Source organism: Protopterus annectens, chromosome 2.part0 (assembly GCF_019279795.1).
Source record: "Protopterus annectens isolate FY-2018-M chromosome 2.part0, PAN1.0, whole genome shotgun sequence".
Taxonomy (NCBI): domain Eukaryota; kingdom Metazoa; phylum Chordata; order Ceratodontiformes; family Protopteridae; genus Protopterus; species Protopterus annectens.
Window position 1 is genome coordinate 26,246,252 of NC_056728.1, and position 26,225 is coordinate 26,272,476.

At 44.1% G+C, this 26,225-nt stretch overlaps 1 protein-coding gene across 1 annotated transcript in view; it reads right to left on the bottom strand.

Moving 5' to 3' along the window:
- Window positions 1-26,225, bottom strand: part of LOC122793692 (disco-interacting protein 2 homolog A-like) — a 2,141,448-nt gene that overhangs the window by 1,117,744 nt on the left and 997,479 nt on the right. Inside the window, exon 5 of the mRNA XM_044061912.1 lies at window positions 3,863-4,114. Within this exon, the coding sequence (XP_043917847.1) occupies window positions 3,863-4,114 (252 nt within the window). The remainder of the gene's footprint in view (window positions 1-3,862; window positions 4,115-26,225) is intronic.

Below are 26,225 nucleotides of genomic sequence, written 5' to 3' on the forward strand. Positions count from 1 at the left end.
GTTGTAACATTGCTTCAAGATTCCCAGACTCACCAACTGAATTGGAGAGGAAGCCAGCAACTTTCCCTTCGGCATGCTAGAATAGTATAAGGAACTGCTATGAAACTGAATCAGAAAGGACCTATAGGGGATAGGGTACGCAAGGGGATTTTAGGAGGATGTAGTGCTTTTTTAGTTAAAAAGTGCTTACCTTATACAAAATGCCTATAGGAGCAAGTATGGGGTTTTTAGATTGAGAATAGAATGTTTAGATTGAGAGTTAGAGCAGTTCCAAGGGAAAAAATGAAGAGCAGACTTTGTGGAGCCGGGAATAGTTTAAACCTGATTAAGCGGCGCTGCCCGATGCTGCGCTATGCGCAACTTTGCGGCTGGATAAAAGTGATGGTACTTTCAGAAACACTGACTGCTGTGTTCCTTCCTCAGTGAATAAAGACAGCTCCTACACAGATGTTAGTGTGCTATACCAGCTAGTGCACGGACACTGCACTGTGCATTGATATGACAGCTAAGAAAGGACCAGAATCATGGAGAAGACTCCACTGCACTGCAACAAATCTCCCAAAGATCTTTATTTAAAAGCATACAAAATCATGTATTACATTTACCGTAAATGCTTAGATAAACTGGAGTACTGCATGGCACGTTTATCACACAGTACGTATCACAAAAGCCTCGTCATAACATATCAGCACTGGAAACCTTCATTAGAACTTTCTTCCACTACCTCTCTACTTCCCGTTACCCTAAGTAACTTTAATCCAACTAATCCCCCACTTTCCCTCCCTCCTTTCCAGTTTCTTACCATAAACCTCTGTTACACTTGTTCGCTCATCTTTCATTCCAGCCTGCCTACAAAACTCGCTCCTCTTTGTATACCTCTACTCCTCCCCCTACTTATCTCCCATTTCCTTACCCCCTACCTGCCACTTAGGTATCATAACCCAGAGCTAACAAAGATCTTCCTGCTAGACAGCTTGTATACTGCATCTATACTACATACATATTTGTTTCGAATTTACTGAGTAGTCGGTTATTTTTTTTTTTCCATTAAAAAGTTCAAGATTCTTGTATGATGCTTGTTTCAGAGTTTGACCTCAGTTGCTTCATTAAAGACTGGAGGTCTCACCTGATAAATCAGCCAACCAGCTGTGTGCAAGCAGGCCTGTGTGTGCAGCTGTGATCTCAAGAGCAGGCGTGTGTTTGCCATCTTGTGATTCTATACTAGAAAGCCTTTACTTCTCTCAGCCACAACTTTTTTTCAGTTCTTTATGTTTAATCTTTTTTTTTTTTAATTTTGAATGTTTAATCAAATTATACAACAAAACGCCCATAGACTGTGTCAAGTTATTATGGTGCTGTTCTTGCCAAACCTTCACTGGGAAAAAAAAAAACAGGCTCTGCCCTGATGGGCTATTCAATACAATAAATACAAAATACAATAACTAAATAAAAACGCATTCCCCTGACATATCACAAACAATGTCCATACAAAAGATGGGTGGCTCAAGCCAGCCCGATGGCAGACAAGAAGGGTGACCAGCTGTGCTGCAACCTGGGTTTGGGAACACACACAGGCTGCTCGAAGGGCAGGCTGGCTGCGGGTGGGAGTAGAGATGGGGACAGGACAAGCAGCTGATGGCAAGCGAAACATGACTGGACAAACTCTGATGGACACCAGGTTTACAGGACTTTTGAGGGTAGTACAGAGCACAGCAACAGCATCCTGATGTCACTCCTTGAACAGTTTTCCACAAAGACCGAGAGCTCACAGACTCGGCATCCATCACTACTACTGGATCCCTCACTGCCTGGGCTTAAACAGCTACTGTTTAAGGATGCCTTCCCAAGAAATCAAGAAGCCCCCCCCAAGGGAAGGGGTACATCTGGGATACCCAGTGAGGATATATGGGGCATCCACAGCTGGGCAAGCATAGAAGCGCGTGGAGACTGGTACAGTATGAGGCTGTGCTGGGTCAGGGAGGGGGTAATATTACAAAAAGGATAGATGACTAGACCCAATACCCATAAGATATGAAAGGAGACACAACTGCTAGGGGCAACCAACATAACTATGCTCTGGGCAGCCTCCTAGTAATATCAGCCACAAAGTTCACATTGAACAACTTTAGACTGCTCACTCCTTAAATACTCTGCAAAGCTGCTATAAGCACAGGGAATGTCGAAAGTGTTTGTGTGGGTGAGGGGGTACGAATCACATTTGTTAATTTAAGATGCAAATACTGGTAACATACAAGGGAGGAAGGTACTTTGCAAATACATCTTCCTACCACAAATTCATTCATAAAAGAACTACCAGCACAGAAATCAAAAGCAACATTAAAAACATCCGACATTAAAAACATCTATACACATGCACACCATTTTCAGGTGACAAAACCAAGAACACTGGGAGTTACAAGTTCCTGGAAGCCACAGAAGTTATTTGTCCCCTGTATCATATTCAACCTAGGCTACAGTATAGTCTTAATGAAATTAAGATAATATGACCTCTGTCAGTCTGTCCCAGAAAACTCAGAGCCTTCTCTATTTTCCTTAGTGGGTTCATGATAAAGCAGTTAAGAAATGCTGCACAGTCAGGTAGAAATACCTCATGCAACATTATTACTGGTTGTACTCTGCTGACACATGCACACCAACTGACAAAAGCTCCGCTTCAGTCAACAAATTCTCTAAATATCTCAAACTGTATGTACAATAACTCCAGGCTGATAATGCTGCAGGCCCAACCCGGCCTACCTTAGACAAGGTCTTAAGGTGAAAGATGGAAACCAAAGTTTAATGCTGCAAACATACTAAGTGCATCTATGTAAAACATATAACCTCTCAGGTCATTAACACACGCTTTCAAAACATCCCACAGCTGCAAAAATACACATCCACACAAGAAAAAATCAAATTCAGTTCTGTAAACTTTCCATGAAACTTAACTCTCTATCCACCAATCTTGTAACTAACAAAAAATTACAGGATGCTCTCCACTTGCACAGCGCAAAACCCTGTACATAAAGAAATGCAATACCAAACCAGACAATGTTTCAGCTCTAGACATCGCTCTGCAGCTCTGTTTACAAGAATGGTGTGTCTTAACCATTCTCGATACAGTGTATACACAACAATGACCATCATTTCCAAAGAGAAAAAGAATCCTAGTCCTCATGGAATGAGGACAGTGATTCCCATATAAACTATCTACAAAGAATGGGTCAGACTTCTTTTTCTCCAAATGGTTAGTCAGCAGAGGAACAAAAGCTTTACAGGACATGCATATACAGAAAAAGTACATAACCAGCAGTGTCCCCTAAAAAGACCACCCTGTCTATATCCCAGAAAAACAGAGAATAAAATATTTTTAAAGTTTAACTTTAAACCTTCAAAGAAGAGCCAGTGTGCACAGCGTACGACTAAAAGAATGTGAATCTGTGACATGGCAATATAAAAATTTGCAAAAGCAAGATATTTTGCTCAATGTGTGTAAGCTTACTTTGTGGTACAGCCACTGAGCTATTAGCAAGTCCAAAGCATGCAAAAACAATTCTAATAACTTTATGTTATTAAAACACAAGATTCAAAAGTGACTGAGGTGTATTATTTAACAGTTTTTATAGCAAACAGTCAGCAGCGCAGTTAGTCACATTCCAGTGGTCAGTGAGACACCTACTTAACATCACAAACTAAAAATATGCAACATCCTTTGTGACAAACGCCATCCATTTTGCACATTCTCCTAAGATAACAGTTAAGGTGTCAGCAATAACTGCGTGCATCACATTAAAGCAGCTGCAGTGCAGTGTTACCATGCCATTCCCTTTATTAGTTGGAAAACCACATTTTTGGTACTAACCTAGCTGAGTATGTGCCATGAGATCTGCAAGCAAAGAGGTGGCAGCAGTGGTGGTAGAAGTAGCGGTATTGGAGGCAGTAGAGATGATTCCTCCAGGGTGGGATGAAGTGGAGGATGCAGAAGATGAAGTGGAGGAGCCCTGGATAACCCTGTTAAACCAGGTGTCTATGCCGGGATGACCCTGGTACGGTGTGGAGGTGATCCGCCCTTGCCGACGCAGTGAACCCTCATCTTCTGATGCAGAGGATGTGTCTGTGTGGTTAAAATAATAATGAAGTCAAGCATGTGATGCAGAAATGACACAAACAAGCATGAAGCTGAATGTTAAAAACAGCCATTACAGACTTTCAAGCAGCAGAGGCACAAGATGTAAGCAATGGCACCAAACAAAATGACAGGCTGTGCAGAAAGTAGCACAAATATACTCACCATATCAACTGATCTGCAAGGATGCCTTCTGCACTGTTAGAATTTCCTCTTCTCTAATTCCCAGCTTGGCAATATATTTTCTTAGTCCTGAAATCAGGGGCTAACCCATCACTTGTCAAACACACATCACGCAGACATCAATCTTTGGGCCAGGAAAGCATGTCCAGCTCCTGGACCAAGCAGTCTGACCCCCCCCCCAATCCAATGAACAGGTACAGTACACAAAAATACTACATACCAAGATACAGAAATTCATACGCAAGTACATTACACACACAGACACAGACACACACACACACACACACACACACACACACACACACACACACCTAACTGCTTACAAAACAATCTACAGATGCAGGATAGAAGAAGCCATCCAAAGAAAGGAGAACAGCAGAATAACTATACAAGTAGTGCTTTTAGATCAACTCACACAGAAAACTACACTTCCACTATATCAAACTTCAGAGGCCTTCTTCAGTGGATAATAGATGGGGAGATTTACAAGTAGTGAAACTTAAATTCTACGAAACTGGAACCATACCAAAACAAAAGTACAGAATCTAACAAAACCAAACTGTAAAGGGAGAAATGGGTCTTGGAACATGGTTCGACAAAATGACTGTTGGTTTAGATCTTCACCAACCAAGTTGGCACTGTGTATATACAGATAACAAACCACTAGTGTAATGGCATATAAAAGCAGCATTTTCCAAAGGGTAATTTGTCACCCGATAACAGAACACATTATAGACGGCAATCCAGCTGGAATGCGCACGTTCTACTGCTATCTCCTTCCATCAATAACAACTGCTCAGTCACCCTGAATTCATGCATTTTCAAGTCAAACCTAGGACAACAAAACATGTATAGGGTACAAAAGGTTCTTTTTCCTCAGAGATCTTGCCACTGGAATAAAACAAGAAGCTGAATGGATTGTTGTAAAGACCACTTTCACAGCAACTTTAGAATTAAATGGGTTAGTCTTCTGAACACCTGACCATTGTAAAAGGATCAGGTAGTCAAGCTTCAAGAAGGGATGATACAGAAAGCCTTCTCTAAGAGACTGCAGAGCCAGAAGGGTTGGGACCCTGCCATAACAAGAGACTGGGAGGGAGGTGCTGGAGAATACAAACATATTACAGCACAAATTAGTATTTTATATCCTGATTCTACTCCCCTCCCATTGGCTGAATAATATGCTACAAAGCCAGTTATGCTAGGCCAGTGTATGTGCAAGTTTCCATACACCTATAATCCACAGTCAGAATGTTTTTGCAGCTGTTTACAAGGCTCATGCGCACCAAGTCCCACATGCACAGAAGTGCAATACAAGGCCTTTTCTCCCATGTGGATCTCGTATTGTGGGACTTGCCAACACATTCCCCTCATGATGGGTGATGCAGCATTGACACACACACGTTCATTCTCCTTCAGCCAGCTCCTTAAATGCTAAGACCAGCAGATGAACCTGGGCTATCTGGTGTGTGGTAAAAAAAAAAAAAAAAAAACTGCATGCCTAAACACAGCTCCCAAAGACACATGCTCCAACTGTAGTTAAAGCCACCTACAAAGCACCGTGTGGTTGCACAAAATAAAACTCTGCCCAAATAGTCTCTTCCACTTAGCAGAACACATCTGACAAGTGAACAGCCTTGTCTCAGGCACCTTTACAAATTCTGCCAGTCAGCTCTGTGGCTTAGAGAGAGACAAAGGTCTCAACTACACTGCAGCAACCAGAGTTCATTAAGAGACTGATACCTGTGAGAACTGTCCAGGGATGATGGGAGTGTGCAGATGATGCCTGCTTACTCATCTGGACCAGAAGTGGCTCCGGCTTGCCACAAAGGTGACATTTACTGGAGTTCTGAGCCAGTCAAGCACCAGGCTGCCATTAATGTATTCAGACTCAGTAGCAGAGGGAAAAGTCACCTATAGAGGCATGCTTTCCATTTGGAAGCAGCAAATGCATGTTGTGACACAACGGGGCTGGTGCACTTAAGGGAAAAGGTAGGCCACCTCCCAAGCCCACTCCCTAACACGATTATGAGAAATGGACTGGGGTTCTCAGACAGGAACAATGGGCAATATGACTATCTTGCAAGATTCTAGGAAGAACCAAAGCAATAACACCCTGCCAACAGCTTCAGTGGAAGAAAGGGATTTAAACAAAGGGCCAGCTTTTTTGGAGTAGCTGAGAGCAACCTCAACTAAATAAATCTTCCTTAGAAATCACAACCTTCATGGGCAGCCAAGTTCTGTAACATAGTGGGCTAAAGCCCTCCCTTTAGACTGACCGATTCATGTTTAAATAGCATTACGGGTGCTGGCTGCATGTGGCATAGAGAAGGAATGAAGACTTCAACCTGCTTGCCCTTCTTGGGTAATGCACAGGTGAGGAAGTAAGCAGTTTTCCAGCTGGGGAGTGGATGGATCAGGTGGCATCCCTACCATAGGAGTAAGAATGTCCCTTCAGGCTGTATCTCTGCATCACTGCAGTCACTGATGTGACATCTGCAAGTAGGGATAGGTAGGAGTATAACATAAGCAGAGCCCCCAGCCTCAGTTTCCAGCAGTGGAAGCTCCCAAGCTTGCTAGTCACTTCATTCTGGTGGAAACAGAGGTGTCGCCAGTAAGGGGACGCACAGTTGACCCAGCCAAAGGGATTAAGCAACCAAGTGAACCATACGAAGACCTCCAGGATCAGTGCATCTGTCATACTTCAAAGGAGCAACAGCCAGAGATTGAAACAAAAGTTAAGAGAAGCCTCTAATTGAAAACTCCAAGCCCAGATGCAGTAACTAACTTCTGGCTAAAAGTATTAACATATTTGCACAAAGATGTATCCACGAGTACAAACTATATGTGCACCCCAAACAGACACCAACTTGGCTAACAGGAAAAACAATGCTCCTACTTGAGAGCGAATCTGCAAGCTACCCTAAAAATTACAGGCTGATAACTTGTCTTATAACAATGTATAAACTATACACTGGAACTGATGCAGACAAGAATTTATAGTCATTTAGAGGAAAACTACCTAACCAAATTTGATTCCTAAAATTTTCATCTCTGGGAGAGGGCTAGCTGCAGACTCCCAGAACAAATGGCTGCAAGAGTGAGGCTTTTGCCTAATGTTTCTTAACACACACAATGTCTACACAAAAACGTGTACAAACACACGCTTCCTTGTTTGCTTATGAAATACACCAGAGATTTACTGTTTCACTAAACAAGAAAGGATCTAAGCTTAAACTCTTCTTCCAGAGCAGTTACGGCAAGAAGCACTGCCAGATAGTTTGGGTGAAGTGCTCTTTTAAACTGAAGGCTGACTTCCTTGGCATCATACAGGAGCTAGGGTGAGCTCTTCAAGCAGCTAAAAAGTGTCACTGTAACCTGAAACTTTCTGCTCCAGGAAAGGAAGGCCCACATCGAGATAGGTGAGGATGGTTCACCACTCCAAAGATGCGTACAAGAATCAGATACCAAAAGATATGGTCAACACTAATGAGAATGCAACCACTTATGTCGCACTGTTTACTAGTACACCCAATTCCCAGATATGCTAAAACACTGGGAAGATTGTCCTGCTAATACCAGGCTCAGAAAATGTAGGAGTCCAATCCTTGATCACTTACTTTGTCTTCAGCCAGCATGCCGGCATGATCTCTATAGGCTTCTCTGTGAACACCAGCAGGCACTGATGAGCATCCAACTCTGCTCTGATACAGGAAATGAAAAATCTAAAGCCTAAAATCCATGTGGTGCCCAAGCAAAGGACACTACAAGAGAATCCCAAAATGGCTTCAGTAACAGCTACTTGTTATGGGAGGGTAAATGCAATGAAAGCCTTCTACAAAGACTGGCACAATAATCATCAATTTGGTAAGCACTTTCGGTGGAAAAGAACCTGAAACAGCAGTACTCTGTACTGCCAGTGGTGCCTACCCATGAGCACAGCAAAGGAACCTCCTCCTTTGTAGACTCCACACAAATATGTGCTACAAGGTATCCATCATATCAATCATCTACCAAAATGCTATGCAATAGCAGAGGCGTGGCACTTTGGACAATCATTAACGGCTCAAATCTATCAGATGTGCACAATGAAGTCTCTGAGGTTCAGACCTTAAAACATCACCTTTCTGCAACTGGATGAAGAACTCCTTGCCTCTTCCTGAAACACGGAGGGTTCCTACAGTCACCTTGAGGAGTACAGTCTGGATTTGTCTAGAAAGGTCTATGGAGACAGGCTGCCTCTGAAAAAAGGGCTGCAGGATTTAGAATCTCAAAGTGGGGGACAGCCATAACCATACCAAGAAATTAAATCAAAACGTATCTACCACTGCTGAGGTGCTAGCTAGTAAAAATAAAAATGCAAAAGACAAACACGCTGCACCGCCACGACTAAATTTAATGTATGCCAGATAAAAACAACAAATTTAATGTAAGCTTAAAAACGTAAAAAGTAGTCCCTTAACATCCACAAGTGCTTTCAACAAGATCTTCCTCAGATCGTTCGAATGCCAAAGCTGAAAAGGAAGAGGAGGAGGGTGGTGGTATTGAACTGTTTTCCAGGAACCCATGCAGGACTGCTCTAGCAAACCCTGCTCTAGACCTGGAAATATGTTCCAGTTTGTAGTGTTTGGTGAATTTATGGACAGATGTCCAGGTAGCTGCCTCTAGAATGGAAACAGTGTCCAGCCCTTTGAAGAAGGCTCCAGATGAAGCAATAGTTCTAAGTAGGGTGGGCTTTATTTCTTTGAGGTTAGATGTTTGCTATGGTAGGTGTAACAAAAGGAGAAGGTCCTAGAAATCCAGGCAGAAATAGTTTATTTTGTCACCGCTTTTCCCACAGCTCTGAAGTGAAAGGAGACAATTGCTCTGATCTCCTAAGGGAAGTGGTCTTGTCAAGGTGGAATCTTAGTTGTCTGTGAACATCAAGGGAATGCAGAGCTCTCTCACGGGTCATTCTGGGGATATGGAAAAAAGGTGGGGACATGAATACATTGGTTCAGGGAGAGCTGATTAACCACCTCAGGCATGAATGACAGGTTGGGCCTTAGGTCACTCTATCCTTGTGGAAGATTAGAAAAAGTGGGGTGGCCATGAGGGCTTGGAGCTCTGACACTCTCCTGGCTGATGTCAGGGTCACCCAAAACACACTCTTCCAAGTGCGATATTTTAGAGAGGCTTTTGATGCTGGCTCAAAAGGAGCAACAGTAAGCTGCTCTAAAACGTAGTTCAGGTCCAATGGGGGTGAAACTGGCCTCCTGGGGGCCTGAGGTGCAGTACTCCCTTAAGAAATAACTTCACTGGAAGTCAAGAGGCAAGAGGAGGGTCAAGAGGCAGATAAGCTGAAATAACAGCTAGGTGGGGCTGTAACACAAGAATACGCTAGCCCTGCTTGCAACAATTCACACATGGAGGACAGCACTAAAGGGACCTTCTCCTTGAAATGGGTCTAGCTGTCTTTGAAGACACCAGATGGAGAATCTTTTCCATTTGGATAAAATATCTCCAAGTATTGGGTTTCCGGGCCTCCTGCAGGGCATTAAGCACATCCTCTGTGTAAAGGTGTCTGAAAGGGATCAAAACTATTATCCACAGGGTTAGGTTCAAAGATTCCATTTGGGGCTGGATTAGGGATCCCTTGTCCTGTGTGAGAAGGTGCACTCTGAGTTAACTTGTGATGAGTGCCCCTGGCTAAATGCAAGTGGTGAAACCAATGCTATCTTGACCAAAAGGGAGTCACCAACATTTTTTGGCAAGTGGTAATACTTGGTGAAGGTATGTACAAAACTCCAGGTAGCAGCTTCTAGGATGTCCCTGGTAGGAGCACCTCTGAGAAAGGCTGTAGAAGAAGATGCAGCCCTGGTGGAATGGGGTCTTATCCGGTGTGGGGTAGGTTTTCCATGGTGCTTATAGCAGAAAAGAATGCAATGACCTATCCACTTAGAAATGGTTTGCTTTGAAATGGCCTTCCCCTCTGCCCCTGCAGCATAGGCAACTAGCAGCTGTTCAGATTTCCTGAGAGGCTTGGTCCTGTCCGAGTAAAATCTAAGTTGTCTGTGCACATCCAAGGAGTGCAGTATTCGCTCCCCTTTGTTCTGTGGATTAGAAAAGAAGGTTGGCAAATGAATGGACTGATTAAGGGCCACACTAGATACCACCTTGGGCATAAAGGAAGGATTGGTCCTGAGGGACACCATCCGCATGAAAGATGATGAAAGGCTCCACTGCCATGAGGGCCTGTAATTTAGACACCCTTCTTGCTGAAGTGATGGCTAGAAGGAAGGCTGTTTGCCAAGAAAGGAATTTCAACTCCGCAGTTGCAGCTGGCTCAAAAGGAGGTAGAGTGAGCTTTTCCAATAAAAAGTTAAGGTCCCAGGCAGGAGTAGGAGCTCTCCTGGGTGGTCTTAAATTTTTGGCCCCTCTGAGGAATTGTTTCAGTAGGGGGTGAAAGAAGAGGGGTGGCTCAGCATTATAATGTGCTGAAATGGTTGAGGCATGAATTTTAATGGAAGAGAAGGAAAAGCCCTTGGTGAAGCATCTCTTAAGTACTGAAGAATATGGGATAAACTGGGCACTGTAGTGCCCATCCCCAGAGTCTGGCTCCAGGAACAGAATCTTTTCCACTTTTCAGCATAGGGCTTTCAAGTACTAGGCCTTCCATGCCTCCAGGATGACACCCAGCACTTGTTTGCTGAGGGATGGTATAGGAGAACTCGGGTAATTAGCCAGGCTGCCAGGTTCAGGATTTGAAGCTGGGGGTACAGATTCGGGCCCTCCTGCTGCAACAGTAGGGAAGGAGTCGAAGGCAGGTGCCATGGTTGCAGTAGTGACATACTGCACAAGAGGGGGGGTACCAGTGTTGGCGCGGCCAGTCTGGTGCAATGAGTATTGTCCTTGGTTTGTCCTGTTTGATCTTTATTAAAATGTTCGAGAGGAGAGGCAGAGGGGGAAAAGCATAAACTGAGAGGCTTTCCCAGATAAAAGACAGGGCATCCACTTTCCAAGCTTGTCTGTGGGGGAGTCTTAGTGCAGAATTTGTCCGATTGGTAGTTCTGAGGGGAGGCAAACCGGTCTATCTCTGGGCTCCCCCATTTGTTTCTCAGAATGTTGAAAGTCTTTGGGCTCCAGTTTCCACTCATGTGGGTCCATGAGATTGCTGCTTAGGTCATCTGCCAGTGTATTTAGCTTAAATAAATCAATGCTTAAGACGTCTTGCTTTTAAAAAAGGGATTAAAGAAGAAGTCCCATATTAAGCCCTGGATAGCATTCAGCATCAAGTTTTAAAATCCATCTTTGCTCATGGCTTTCTGTAACATTTTCAATGTCTCCTCCTCTCAAATTTCTATGAAAATGTTGTAAAACAAAGAATTTAAAAGAATGGGAGGCGCCTGTACACATAACACGATTAGCAAGGGCATTAGATTGTTTATTATTTCTAATATCACGAATGTGTTCTAGAATTCTGTCTTTTAATGGCCTGTTAGTTTTGCCCACATAAAATGCTGGGCATTGCTGACAGAAACTAAAATAAACAACATCTGTGGTTTTGCAGTCTGAATACTGTTCAGAATGTAAAGTAAAATGCCTAGCTGGATGTGTATATGTACTTTTGTTTAATCCCGTTTTTAAAAGCAAGACGTCTTAAGCATTGATTTATTTTAACATGTTTTATTTTATTCTTATCACATTTTTTATGGTGATATATATATATATATACATACATATACTTCTTATGTTTATAAAAGGTTTTTAGTGGTCTACTAGAAATATCTACATTTATATATTTTATATTCACTGTTTTAAGATAATATGTTTTAAAATAGAGATGTATATATATTTTTTTGCTGTCTCTTAATATACATTTTTTTGCTGTCTCTCTAAATAGTAGCTAAGTGTGACATCACTGATTCTGCTTAATTGATGACTAAGCTGTTATTTAATAGCTGAAGTGCATTTTAACTTTGTCTGATGAAGCAACTACTGTTGTGAAAGCGCTTACCTCCGGTTCAGTTTTTTATTTTTGTACTATTAAACGCTATTGTGCGTCACCCTGGGGCACTGTTTTTTTGTATTTATTCCCATTTTTTGCACCTTGGTCTTACCCGCAGTCGTTTCTTTGTTTGTTTTAGTGTATTTAGATTGCCTGGCAGGAATCGAGCTTGTAGATGCACTTGATAGCTCAAGGCTGTGTTCCACAGAGCCATGGCTAGTCTGCAAAGGGGGTATGAGTGAGTTCCCCCCTACTTGTTTATGTACCACATAACAGTGGTGTTGTCGGTCTTTACCAATAATTGTCCTGGAAGAATGTGGTCCTTGAAGGCTGTCAGAGAATTCTGTACAGCTAACATTTCTTTTTGATTGATATGCAGGTGCATTTGACTCTGGTTCAATTTGCCTTGAATGAACTGCCCTGCCAAGTGAGCCCCCCATGCATAGTCTGATGTTAGGGTTTGGGCGGCAGGGCGTAGAGTGAATGGCAGTCCCTTGTTGTGGTGGCAGGCTTCTGCCCACCAAAGGAACTCTGTCTTTATACAAGGAATGATGGGAATCATTGATGCCAGGTCCTGAAAATGCTGACACCATAGGCTTTTTAGATACCATTGTAGTTTCCTCATATGCAGTCTTGCATATGGAATTAGTAGAATGCAAAAGGCCATGAACCCCAGGGTTTGCAGTATTTTCCTTGCAGATAGCTGGGTCTTTGTGGCCAGTAGTTTAAGTAGGCTGTCAAACTTGTTTTTCTGGCGTGAGGTAGGTCATCTGGGAAGTTGTATTCAAGCTTGCTCCCAGGAATACAATTTGCTGGCAGGGTATTAGGTGAGATTTCTTTTCGTTTATGGTGTACCCCAGTGAGGTTATCAGTTTCTCTACAAATGCCAGATGATTTAATAGCATGTCCTGGTCTTCTGCCTGAATTAGACAATCGTCCAGGTATGGGTACATTTGAATATTTCTTTGCCTGCAGAATGCAATGACTGGAGCTAGGCACTTTGTGAACACCCTGGGCACAGTAGATAAGCCAAAGGGCAGTGCAGAGAACTGATAGTGTATGTAGCCTGCACTGAAGCGTAGGTATTTTCTGCAAGATTCCCTTATTGGGCTGTGCAGGTAAGCTTCCTTTAAATCCAATGTTGCCAACCAGGCATTTTTGGCCTAGCATGGGAAGCAGCTGATGAAGAGTTAGCATTTTGAATTTTGGGATTACCAAATGGTGTTTAGGATAGACAAGTCCAGGATAGGATGTCAGGTATTGCCTTTTCTAGGTACCAGGAAAAGTCTCGGGAAAAACCCTTGTTCCTATTCGTCTTCTCACAGGTTGAATAGCCATGATACTTAGAAGATTGAGAACCCACTGATTTGGGGGTAGGTCTGGCCAACCGTTTGGGGTTGGTAAGGAGTGGAAGTGGAATCTGTATCCTTGGGAAACTATATTCAGAACACATTTGTCTTGGGTAACTAGTTCCCATTTTTTTGCATGCAGGGCGATCTTTCCCCCTAAAGGAACAGTTGAGCAGGGCTTGGAAGGTTTAAGGTTAAGTCATTGTGACAGTTTACTATAGGGGGGTGCCTTACCACTTCCAGCTTTGGAAAAGGAAGCCCCCACCCCACTGCTTAGGCCTATGAGTACCTTGAGATTGATACCTGGGTGGTTGGCTGGTCCTGGGTTTGGACTGAGAAGGCCTGAAAGAGACAGGAAAGGACCAATTCCTAGAAGGCCAGTGCCTACTAAATCTGGGAGGCTGTACTTGCAGGAAATTTTAACAGTTTGCATGGATTTAGCTTTTTCCTCCATCTTTTTAAGTACTACTTCTGCTTTGTTACCAAACAGGTGGTCTTGGTTTAAGGGAGCATCCAGTAATTTAGCTTTAACATGATCTGGTAAAGTTTGCTCTTTAAGCCAAGCATGCCTTCTAAGTACAGACCCAGTGACAGCAGCCCTGCAAGATGCCTCTAAGGAATCAAAACCACATTGCAAAGTATGTTTACTAACTTGTTCAGCAGAATGCATTAAATCCTCTAATTCTTTATTTTCAGCACAGTCAGGAATCAACATAATCTTCTGTTTAAGTAATCCAATAATATGCTGCTGATACTTCAACATATGAAACTGGCAGTTTAAGGCCCTAATGGCCAAAGTAGCAGAAGTGTATACCTTCTTACCCCATCTATCCAGGGCCCTGGAATCTCTATCAGAATGGGTAGGGTTTTTGGCAGTAGTAGCCTTAATGCCTTTGGGTCCCTGTGAAATGGTCTCTGGATCCGCAGTAGGATTCTTAAAGAGGAACTTGTGAGAGTCAAGTACTCTAATACTGGTCAGGTTTCCTTGGAGCTGGAGTTAAGTGTCAGGGGCCAGGCTAGATTCCATGAAGGCATCATCTACAATGCCAGTACAGGAGGGATAGCTAAAGGCCTGTGTTGAGGTAGGAGTAAGAATTCCCTAAGCCTCTTTTTTGAGTGAGTGTAATCCTGGCTTTCCCAGCGGAAATGCTCCCTAAGAGTATGCAAAGTTTCGCCAAAACAGAAATCTTCTGGAGGGGAAGCAGGGGGAATGGAGTCCTCTGCATCAGAATCCTCATTTTATTTATTTTATTTATTTATTTATTTTATTTTACATTTGTTGACCGGGCTAGTCTAGCTGGATACATGTCCTTTTTCAGTAGAGGCCCAGGGAGAAAAGCTCCAGAAGAAAAGAAGGTACATATCATATACAAACAGAAGTGGATATTATACATAGTATAGTCAGAAAAAAAGAAGGTGCATATAGTACAGTTTTGTACCTACCATAAATGTAGATGTCCGATAGACATGCAACTGCAGTCATAACATATGGGTTGTCCTGCCTCAGGCAGCCCTCGGTCGGCCGGATTCCAAAGTCTGGGTCCGACATCGGCTGATGTCGCATTTCTCTCCGATGTCAGAGCGGCTGGAGTACATAAGCATCAGCCGACGCCATTTTCTTCAGTGTTTCTTGCCCCAGATGCCAGGTGCCCTCCAAGGAAGGCTGTAATCAAATTTGGAAGACAAAAACAGGATTCCAGACAAATAAATGAGCAATAAAACAAATACACCATAACAGATATCCCCAGCTAAGAGAAACAGGGTTAGGAGTGGACCCTAGGCATAGAGGGGTATGGAGGGAGGGAAAATCCGACTGCAGTTGCATGTCTATCGGACATCTACATCTACATTTATGGTAGGTACAAAATTGTACTATGTCCTTCAAGAATGCAACTGCAGTCATAACATATGGGTAGAATACCATAGCTTAGCTGGGGGAGGAGGAATGCTCTAGGAAAAAGATGGTGTGGCAATCAAACCCTGCAGGACTGCCGAAGCAAAGCCTGCTCTGGATCTGGAGTATAGAGGGAGATTGTAGTGTTTGGAGAATGTATGCACGGAGCTCCATGTAGCAGCTTCTAGAATGTCCTTAGTAGGCACCCCTCTTAAGAATGCTGTAGAGGTGGCTGTAGCTCTGGTGGAATGTGGTCTGACATTGGCTGGAACAGTCTTTCCATGAAAGGAATAACAGAATCTGATGCAATGTCCAATCCGTTTTGAAATCGTCTGTTTTGAAATTGCTTTTCCTTGGACTGCAGGGGCGTAAGCTACAAAAAGTTGTTCAGACTTCCTACTGGCCTTGGTTCTGTCCAGGTAGTATCGAAGTTGTCTGAATGTCCAAGGTATGTAACAGTCTTTCCCCCTTATTCTCAGGATTGGGGAAGAAAGCAGGCAGATGAATAGCTTGATTTAAAGAAACCCTAGATACCACCTTTGGCATAAAAGTAGGGTTGGTCCTTAATGAAACCCTGTCTCTGTGAAAAATTATGAACGGTGGTATTGCCATTAGGGCCTGTAGTTCCGAAACCCTTCTTGCTGAGGTAATTGCCAACAGGAAAGCTGTCCTCCATGAGAGAAATTGCAAGTCAACTGAAGCTGCTGGCTCAAATGGAGGTAGAGTCAGTTTTTCTAGGACAAAATTGAGGTCCCAGGCTGGCACTGGGGCCTTTCTTGGTGGCTTAATGTTCTTGATTCCCCTGAGGAATTGCCTTAGCAAAGGGTGTGAAAAGACAGGAGGATCAATGTTATATCTAGCTGAAATAGCTGATGCATGTATCTTTATGGAAGAATATGAGAGGCCGTTCTTTAGCATATCTGCCAAATATTCCAAGATGAGTGGGATGTTCAACAATGATGCATGATGTCCCTTGCTGGTATTCCAATTGCTGAATCTCTTCCATTTTGCTAAGTAAACCTTTCTGGTGGATGGTCTTCAAGCCTCTGTTAGTATCCGCTGAGCTTCCTTGGAGAGAGATAGGTTGAGGTTATTTATGGGATCTCCCAGGCTGTTAGCTGCAGTGTCTGAAGGTTTGGATGCACTGTTTTGAAATTGTGTTGAGTCAAACGTAGAGGCCATTGGGGAAGGGCCCACCTCCTGGTGTGACATATGCTCCGTAGTAGTGGGTACCAGTGTTGTCTTGGCCAGTCCGGAGCTATTACGATTCCCTTGGGTCTCTCTGCTTTGATCTTTAGTAATACTGAGGTCATCAGTGGCAGAGGTGGGAATGCATAGATTGTTAGGAAGTTCCAGTTGAATGAGAGAGCATCTATTTTCCAAGCTTTTGGATGGTATGTCCTTGTGCAGAATTTTTGTAGATGATGGTTGAGGTGAGATGCAAATAGGTCTACTTCTGGCCTGCCCCATGTCGAAGTGAGTTGTGTGAAGATCTTCGGATGTAACCTCCACTTGTGTGGATCTGTGAAATTCCTGCTTAGGCTGTCCGCCAACACGTTGCCTTTGCCTGGAACAAACTGGGATTGTAACTGGATGTTTAGGCTCAGTGATTTTTCCCAAAGATGCATTGTCAGTCTGCAAAGGGGGTAAGAGTGGGTGCCCCCTTGCTTGTTTATATACCACATCACAGTGGTGTTGTCTGTCTGTATCAGTAAATGGCCTTGCTGAAGTTGGTGTTGAAAGGCCTCGATGGCATGCATTACTGCCAGCATTTCCTTTTGGTTTATATGCAGATGTGTTTCCTTTGGAGACCATTGTCCTTGTATACACCTGCCTTCCATGTGCGCCCCCATCCAAGGTCTGAGGCGTCTGTGGTCATGGTCTGTGTTATCTGTGGTTTTTTGAATGACATACCTGTGTTTGCCTGGCTCACCGAGGCCCACCATAGGAATTCCTTTTGTAGGCATGGAATGAGCGGTACGGTTGTCTCCAAGTTGTTGCTGTGCTGAGACCAAATGCTTTTTAGGTACCATTGAAGCTTTCTCATGTGTAGTCTTGCTAATGGAACCAGGAGAATGCAGGATGCCATGTAACCCAGGGCCTGTAGGAATCTCCTTGCAGTCATCTGGGTGAGTTTTGCTAAACCTTTGAAGTAATGAGTTAACTTCTCTTGCTTGTCTTCTGTCAGGTAAGCCATTTGAGACGCTGTGTCTAATTTGGCTCCTAAGAAGATTATTTGCTGGGATGGCTGCAGTCTTGACTTTTGGAAGTTGACTGTGTATCCCAGAGCTTGAAGTAATCGTATGACATAGTCCAAGTTTTTTGTCAACATCAATTTGTCGTCCGCTTGTATGAGGCAGTCATCCAGGTACGGGTAAATTTGTATCCCCTGGAGCCTGCAATGAGCAATTACTGAAGCCAGGCATTTTGTGAATACTCTGGGCGCAGTAGATAAGCCAAATGGCAATGCTGAGAATTGATAATGCTCTGGCCCTGCAAGAAATCTGAGGTATCTTCTGCAGCTGTGTCTGATAGGGACATGCAGGTATGCCTCCTTGAGGTCCAGAGTAATCAGCCAAGACCCCTTGCCCAGCATGGGAAGGAGTTGCTGTAGAGTCAGCATTTTGAACTTTGGTACTATGAGAAAGGTGTTTAATGCGGACAAATCCAGTATTGGCCTCCATTGAGATTCTTTTCTTGGAACAAGGAACAGTCTTGAGTAGAACCCCTGGCCTTGTTCTTGTTGTGGAACTCTTTCTATTGCTTTCATCCGAGTCAGCAGAGAGATTTGCTTGATAGCCTCTGCCCTCTGGTTTTGTGGTAGGTTTGGCATGCCTTGTTTTCTTGGCAAGGTATGAAAATGGAACCTGTAGCCTCGGATCTATAATGTCCAAAATCCATTTGTCCTTTGTCTGTCTGTGCCAATTTTCTGCAAACAGAGATAATTTCCCGCCCAAGGGAGCTTCTATTTGTTCCCTGGTAGGCGGTAGTAGAGGAAAGTCATTGAGATTGTGGCTGTGGGGCAGGTGAAACCCCTGCGTCGCTTCTTTGGTTTCCTGGCTGCCATCGTCGTCCCCTGTAAGGACCTTTGTATTGGCCTCTTCCTCGGCCACGTCTGTTTTTACCCCTTTGAAACTTTTCTGGATTAGGAAAGGACCAGTTTTTTGAAGGCCAATTCCTACTGAATCTGGGGGGTTGAACCTGGAGGAAATCTTTCACCGTCTGAACTGATTTTGCTTTTTCCTCGATGGTCTTTAACACATCCTTAGCATTAGCACCAAAAAGCTTGTTCTTTTCCAAAGGTGCATCCAGAAGTTTTGCCTTTACATGATCTGGTAGAGGTTGATCTTTAAACCATGCATGTCTACGAATGACTGCCCCTGTCATAGCTGCCCTACATGAAGCTTCCAGTGCATCATATCCACACTGTAGGAAGTGATTGCTTACTTGCTGAGTATTATGTACAGCTTCCTGCAAAGCCTTCCTGTCTAAAGGATCAGGAGTGGCCAATGTTTTTGTAAATCTTCTAACAGGAAATCCTGATATTGTAACATATGAAAAAGGCAATTCAAAGCTCTCATAGATAAGGTAGTGGATGTGTAACCTTTTTGCCCCATCTCTAATGACCTAGCTTCCCTGTTGGAGGGCAATGGATTTTTAGAGGTGGAAGCTGAAACTCCTTTAGGCCCCTGTGAAATAGTTTCCAAATCAGCAGTATGGGCCCTGAATAAATGGAAATGTGTTTCTGGAACCCTGTAATACCTGTCTGGCTTGGCTGGAGCAGGAGGAAGAGAGTCAGGGGTAACACTAGAGTCAGAATATAAATCATCCAAAACATCAAGTACAGGAGGAATAGCTAAGGGCCTGTGCAGGGGCTTCTTAAGGAAAGTCCGAAGGCGTTTTCTGGAATCAGAATATTCCTGGCCTTGCCACTTGAAATGTTCCCTCGTGGTATGCAGAACTTCCCCAAAAGAAATATCCTCAGGAGGGGAGGCCGAGGGGATGGAATCCTCTGCATCCGAGTCCTCATAGGTCTGGAAGAGCTCTTCCTGGCTATCAGAGTGGACAGAGCCCTCAGAATCTTCATCTGACGGAATAGGGTCAGAGGGTTCAACCCGAGGCCTTTTATCAGAAGGAGGCTGGGATCCTCTCTCAGGATGGGCCTGTGAACCTCTAATCATAGAAATTAAATCAGCAGCCATACACATAACTTGTGTCTCTGGAATAGGCTGAGGTAAGGTTTTAGTAGTAAGATGTTTTGTTTTGCTGGCTGCCTTAGCCCTAGTGTAGGCCTTAATAGACATGGCCATAGGAGGCCTGGCAGCTCCACGTGCAGGAGTGACCTTGTCTACAGCAATGGTCTCGGGCATTTCCTCGGTTTCGGTATCCGGAGGAAAGTAGTCGGTAATGCGGTGTCTTCGGTTCGGAGCGGTGGAGAGACCGTCTCAGAGGAAACCGGAGCACTCGCGATAGGTTTTGGCGTGGAGTCGGTGGTAGACACGGGCCGAGGATGTCGGTCCCGGTCTTTTCGTTTCTTGGGAGTTTGCGATGTCGGAAGATCCGACGGCATTGTGTAAGCAAATTTTTAGCCGAAAAAATCTTCAGCGAACTCCGCCCGGCACCTGAGAGTGCGCTTGTTGAAGTGAGCACAGGCTACACAGGCCGAGACGTCGTGGTCTGGGCCAAGGCAAGGAAGACAGTAAGAGTGGAAATCCTTATGAGGTATTTGTTTACCACAAGAAAGACAATTGTTAACTTTTTCAGTAATTTCTGACATCGGCTGAGGCAAGAAAAGGTCCCCAACGAGGTACTTAGCTGTTTTGATGACTTCGGAATCGAAGAATACAGGAGCTGACCGACCGGCACTTGCGAACTGCTTCTGCTTCGGGCACCGCGCGGCAAGAAAGACTGAAGAAAATGGCGTCGGCTGATAATTATGTACTCCAGTCGCTCTGACGTCGGAGAGAAATGCGACATCAGCCGCCGACGGACCCAGACTTTGGAATCCGGCCGACCGAGGGCTGCCTGAGGCAGGACAACCCATATGTTACGACTGCAGTTGCATTCTTGAAGGACATCATATACAAGCAAAAGTAAGTATTATACACAAAGACATATAAACAATTGGCTATACATTCTGTTGACTACAGGTGAAAACAAGCGTAAATATTATTCACATAAAGACATAAAAACAAATTGGCTTTAATTCCATTAAGAAACAGGTGGAGGCTTTTGTAGTTAATCTAAGAAGGTTACAAAGTGCTTCCTTCTGGGAAAGAGGGTGATTTTAGGATGGGAAGAGGCTAGGAGGTGTTGAACGTTTGGTGTTAGTCTGGTTTAGTACAGGGGCATAGCCAGTGGGACTTAAGGAATTCTTTGAGGTGATTTTTGAATTGATTTAGAGAGGTCAAAAGTCTTAGTTTGTTTGGGAGGGAGTTCCAGAGTTTTCCAATGGAATTGGCATAGAGAGCGTCACCTCCCGAGTTGTTAGATTTAATGGTTTGCACTTGGAGGCTTTTAGATGATCTGAGGCAAGTGAGGTTGGAGTAGGGGGTAAGTATTTTGCTCAATGAGGGGGTTTTGTTTGGTTGGTTCATTATTTTAAATGCCTCAGCAAGTTGGTTGAGTTTGAGTATATTGGGCAATTCTAACCAGTCAAGTGATTTTAGGTTTAGGCAGTGGTGGGTTTGATAAGGCATTCCCGTTATAAATCTGGCTATATGGTTATAGGCTGTAGAAAGTTTATTGAGCTCACTCTTGTTGAGAAATGAGAGTATCGGGGAGGCATACAGAAGGGTGGAAAGGAGATGGGTGCGTGCGATAGTTAGTTTGGTGTGTGGGGTTAAGAAGTTCTTTATTCTATACATGGACCCGAGTTTCTTGTTTACAGACTTGATGGTCAGGCTGACATGTGTATCAAATTTTAGTTTGTGGTCAATGGTCACACCTAGTAGTTTGGTGTTGGAGACCGGTTCAATAATGGTACCATTGGTAGAAGACACTTGGAAGGTTGGGTTGTTGACATTTAGTGGTTCTTTTCCTTGGGAGGTAGTTACAGTGGGGAAAAATAATAGTAACTTGGTTTTAGTAGGATTAAGTAAGAGTTTTAATTCGGAGAACCATTTTTCTACTATAGTAAAACATTTCTGGGTTGTGGCTTGGAGTTTGGTGAGAGAGACGTCAGAGCAGATCACGGTGGAGTCGTCTGCATATTGAATGCAGGTGGCTTTGGGTATGACTGAGTGAAGATCATTAATAAAGACCAAGAAGAGAAGGGGACCAAGTATAGAGCCCTGGGGAACACCTATATTATTGGGGAGCAAGTCAGATAGCCTGCTTTGCCACTGAACAGCTTGTTTTCTTCCAGAGAGGTAAGCTTTAAACCAACTTATGGTTGAATTGTTAAGCTGTAGGGTTTCCAGGGTATGGAGCAGTTGTTGGTGATTGACCATATCAAGGCTTTCGATAGGTCAAGAAAGAGAGCAGAGGATATTAATTTATTGTTATGTTGTTGTTGACTGAGTCAACAAAGGAGAGAAGAGCAGTGGTTGTGCTATGATGGGGACGAAAACCATGCTGGGTATTAGACAAGAGGCTGTTGAGGGTAAGGTGGTTTATGAGTTGTTTGTGAACACATCGTTCCATAATTTTGGCTAGTGGAGACAGAATTGCTATGGGTCTGTAGTTAGATGTGTCCGTGGAGGTCCCGCCTTTGTGGAGAGGGATGATATAAGAGATTTTTCATATGGAGGGAATGGTAGCTTCAGTTATGGTTCTGTTGATTAAGATTGATACGGGATATGCTATGACATCAGACACTATTTGTAAGTATTCGGCCGGGAGTTGGTCAACTGCTAGGGTTGTTGGTTTTAGTTTTTTCAAAAGTTTACGAATATAGGAGGTAGATGTTGGTTGTAGGTTAAAGGAGGGGTGGGCAGGGTCTTTAGTTAAGGTTACAGGTGAGGGAGCTGAGGTGAGCTGACTGGCTAGGGACTGAATGGTCTCGGTCTCTGGATTTTGTCCTATGTATTTCTCAGGGGTGGGGGTGGTAGATTTGCCTGGATGAAGGTTGTTATTAAATCCAGCCCAAAATTTCTTAGGGTTATGCTGATGTTTATCCTGGAGGTGACAGAAATATTGTTTTTTGTCTGTAGTAATGGCTGCTTTTGTTGAGTTTCTAAGCTGTTGAAACTTGGTGCGATGTAAGGGAGTTTTAGTAGCTCTCCATTTGTTCCAGGCCTGGTCTCGGAGTTTAATTTTGGTTTTGGTATCTCTTGTTAGCCAAGGTGCGATGCGTTCCTTAGTCCTGATTAGTCGCTTTGGAGCATGGGAGTCCAGGTAGATAAGGGCAAATCCTGGTCATCAGAAGAAACAGAAATTTCAGAATCCTGATTCAAAGAATCAAAAGGAAAATCAGTTCTAGGTCTCTTAAAGGGAGAAGGGTGTCTTCCCCTGATTAGAGTAATAAGGTCTTCAGCCATTCTTATAATTTGTTTTTTAGGCATAGGGGCCTGACCATGTGGTCTGGGCATCGGTTTTCTAGGTGTGGACTGAGTTTTAGGCCTTGAAGGAGAAGATGGCGTTGGTTAAATATGCAAGTCAGTAGGCCTGAATATACTCCTCAGAAGCCAGTGCCTGCACAGCAGCTCCGGACCCATCCAAGGTAGAGACATCCGCAGGTTCCATAGTCGAAGCAGCATCTCGCGGCATACCGATCTCCGAATGGGTCTCAGTAGAGGCCTACGAATCTGAACTAGCAGGTATTAGGGGCTGCGAAAGTGCCTCACTAAGTACAGGCGAACTGGTGACTAGCTTAACGGAAGAGTCGTCGGCAGCTTTAGACCTATGCGGTCACTGTATTTTCTTTGTTTTTTCGGAATGTTGTAGTCTGATGGCTTACCGAAGCAATTTCTGGATAATTGAACAGAGTGCCAAAATAGTTAGATGCAAAAATGAACAGACGACGAATAGTTTGAGGATTGAATAAAGCACAAAACTGACAGTGAGGGATGTCGTGGTCTGGGCCTAAGCAAGGAATGCAGTCCGAATGAAAATATTTATGAGGTAGTTGCTTTCCACAAGACATACAATTGTTAACTTTTACTGACATTGGTTTACAGCAAGAAAAAGGATCCCCAACAGGGTACTTAGCTTTTTCGAAGACTTTGAATCTGAAACTCGAAAACGAAAATTTTAGGAGTCGGCCGACCGGCACTTGCAAACTGCTTCTGCTTCGGGCACTGCACGGCAAGAAAGACTGATGTAATGGCGTCGGCTGCATGCTTTATACCAGACTACCTGATGTCATGGAAGATGAGACAGCAACCGATGCAGGATCCAAGACTTTGGAAATTAGGCTGACTGAGGGCTACCTGCAAGCAGATAACCCAAGTTTACTGACTGCAACAGTGAAACATGAAGAACATCTGTACTGTTGTCTGTGAACAACTTCAGGGGGCCTTGCTTCAGAATGTGCTGGAAGGCCCTCTGAGCAAGGATGATGGCCCTTATTTCTCAGACGTCGATGTGCTCCCACTTGAAGGGGCCTTATCCAGGTGCCTTGCACCTTCAAACTACCCACAGCAGCTCCACAGCTCAGCTGTAAGGCATCTGTGTACATCTCCTGGACTGGGGTGATGGGGTGTAATGGAAGTCCTGGGTTGAGAAAGACTTGATTCAACCAAAGGATCTCCCCCTCCTTAGGCATGGTAAGAAGGGAATGTTCTGGTCCAAGGGGTGGGAGTGTTTGGTCCAGGTGGACCTCAGGTACTATTGAAGTTCTCATGTGGAGTCTTGCCAGTGGCAACATGGGTACACAGTGGAGGCCATATGTCCTAGGAGTCGGAGATTTTGTCTCGCTGTCAAAGCAGTGGCATGGAGGAAAGATAGCAAGTACTGCTTCAAGCTTTCCACCTTTTGGTGTGGAAGGAATGCCCTCATACCATCTGTCCTTATTCTACACCCCAGGAAAATGTGGTCCTCGGAGGGGTTTAGTTTGGACTTGGGGAAACTGATGTTGAACCCCAGGGACTGCAGGACAGAGATGACCTTTTGGAGCTGATCTGTAGGGAAGTGGAACAACCTGCCTTGATCAGGAGGTCATCCAGGTATGGAAAAATCTGAATCCCTTGGCCCTGCAATACGCTACCACTGGAGCTAGACACTTGGTGAATATCCATGGAGCAGTAGATGGTCCAAAGGGCAAGGCAGAGAACTGAAAATGCGAGGAACCCACAGAGAATCATAAATACTTCCTGTAATTGGGCCTTATGGAGATACGTAGATATGCATCTTTGATGTCCAAAGTTTCCAGAAATGCCTGAGGCATTAGCGGGGGGAACAAACTCTGGAGTGTAAGCATGCGAAAAGTGAGTACATGTAGAAAAAGGATGAGGTGGGAGAGATCCAGGATGGGTCTGCATGGGCCATCTTTCCTTGGGACTAGGAAAAGTCTGGACTAAAAGCCCTTTCCTTTTTCTGACAGAGGGACAGGTTGGATAGTCAGACAGGAGGCTGTCTACGACTGTCTGGAAAAAGAGGGGGCTGGTCCTACGGTGGCTGTGGGATGCCTCTTAAGGAGGGAGGAATGACCCAAGTCATGAAGTAACCTTTTTCTAGAAAGTACAGTTTTGTACCTACCATAAATGTAGATGTCCGATAGGTATGCATCTGCAGTCCTTACATATGGGTTGTCCTGCCTCAGGCAGCCCTTCGGTCGGCCGGATTCCAAAGTCTGGGTCCCGCGTCGGCTGATGTCGCCCTTTTCCCCAACGTCAGAGCGCCTGGGGTATAAAAGCGTCAGCCGACGCCATCTTCCTCAGTTTTTCTTGCCCCAGATGCCAGGTGCCCTCTAATGAAGGCTAAATTTGGAGAGATGCAAAAAATTCCAAACATGCACAGTAATATAAAACAAATACACCATAATAGATAACCCCAGCTAATACCACAGAGGGGTAGGAGGGAGGGAAATCCTGACTGCAGATGCATACCTATCAGACATCTACATTTATGGTAGGTACAAAACTGTACTATGTCCTTCAAGGATGCATCTGCAGTCCTTACATATGGGTAGAATACCATAGCCAAGCTGGGGGTGGTAGGACCTAAGAAAAGGATGGTGTAGCTAAAATGCCCTGCAGGACTGCAGTAGCAAAGCCTGCTCTGGATCTGGAATATAAAGGTAAGTTGTAATGCTTGGAAAATGTATGCACGGAGCTCCATGTAGCAGCTTCTAAGATGTCCTTTGTAGCCACCCCTCTTAAGAATGCTGTGGAGGTGGCTGTGGCTCTGGTGGAATGAGGTCTAATGTTGGCTGGCACAGTTTTGCCATGAAGAGAGTAACAGAATCAAATGCACTTCCCTATCCATTTTGAAATTGTCTGTTTGGAAATTGCTTTTCCTTGTACACCAGCAGCATATGCTACAAAAAGCTGGTCAGTTTTCCTGTAAGTCTTAGTTCTGTCCAAGTAGTAGCGCAACTGTCTGTGAATGTCCAGGGTATGAAGAAGTTTCTCTCCTTTATTTTGTGGATTTGGAAAGAAGGTAGGCAGATGAATAGCTTGGTTCAGTGAGACCCTGGATACCACCTTTGGCATGAATGAAGGATTGGTTCTCAATGAGACTCTGTCCTGATGAAAAGTAAGAAATGGTTGTACTGCCATGAGGGCCTGTAACTCAGATACTCTT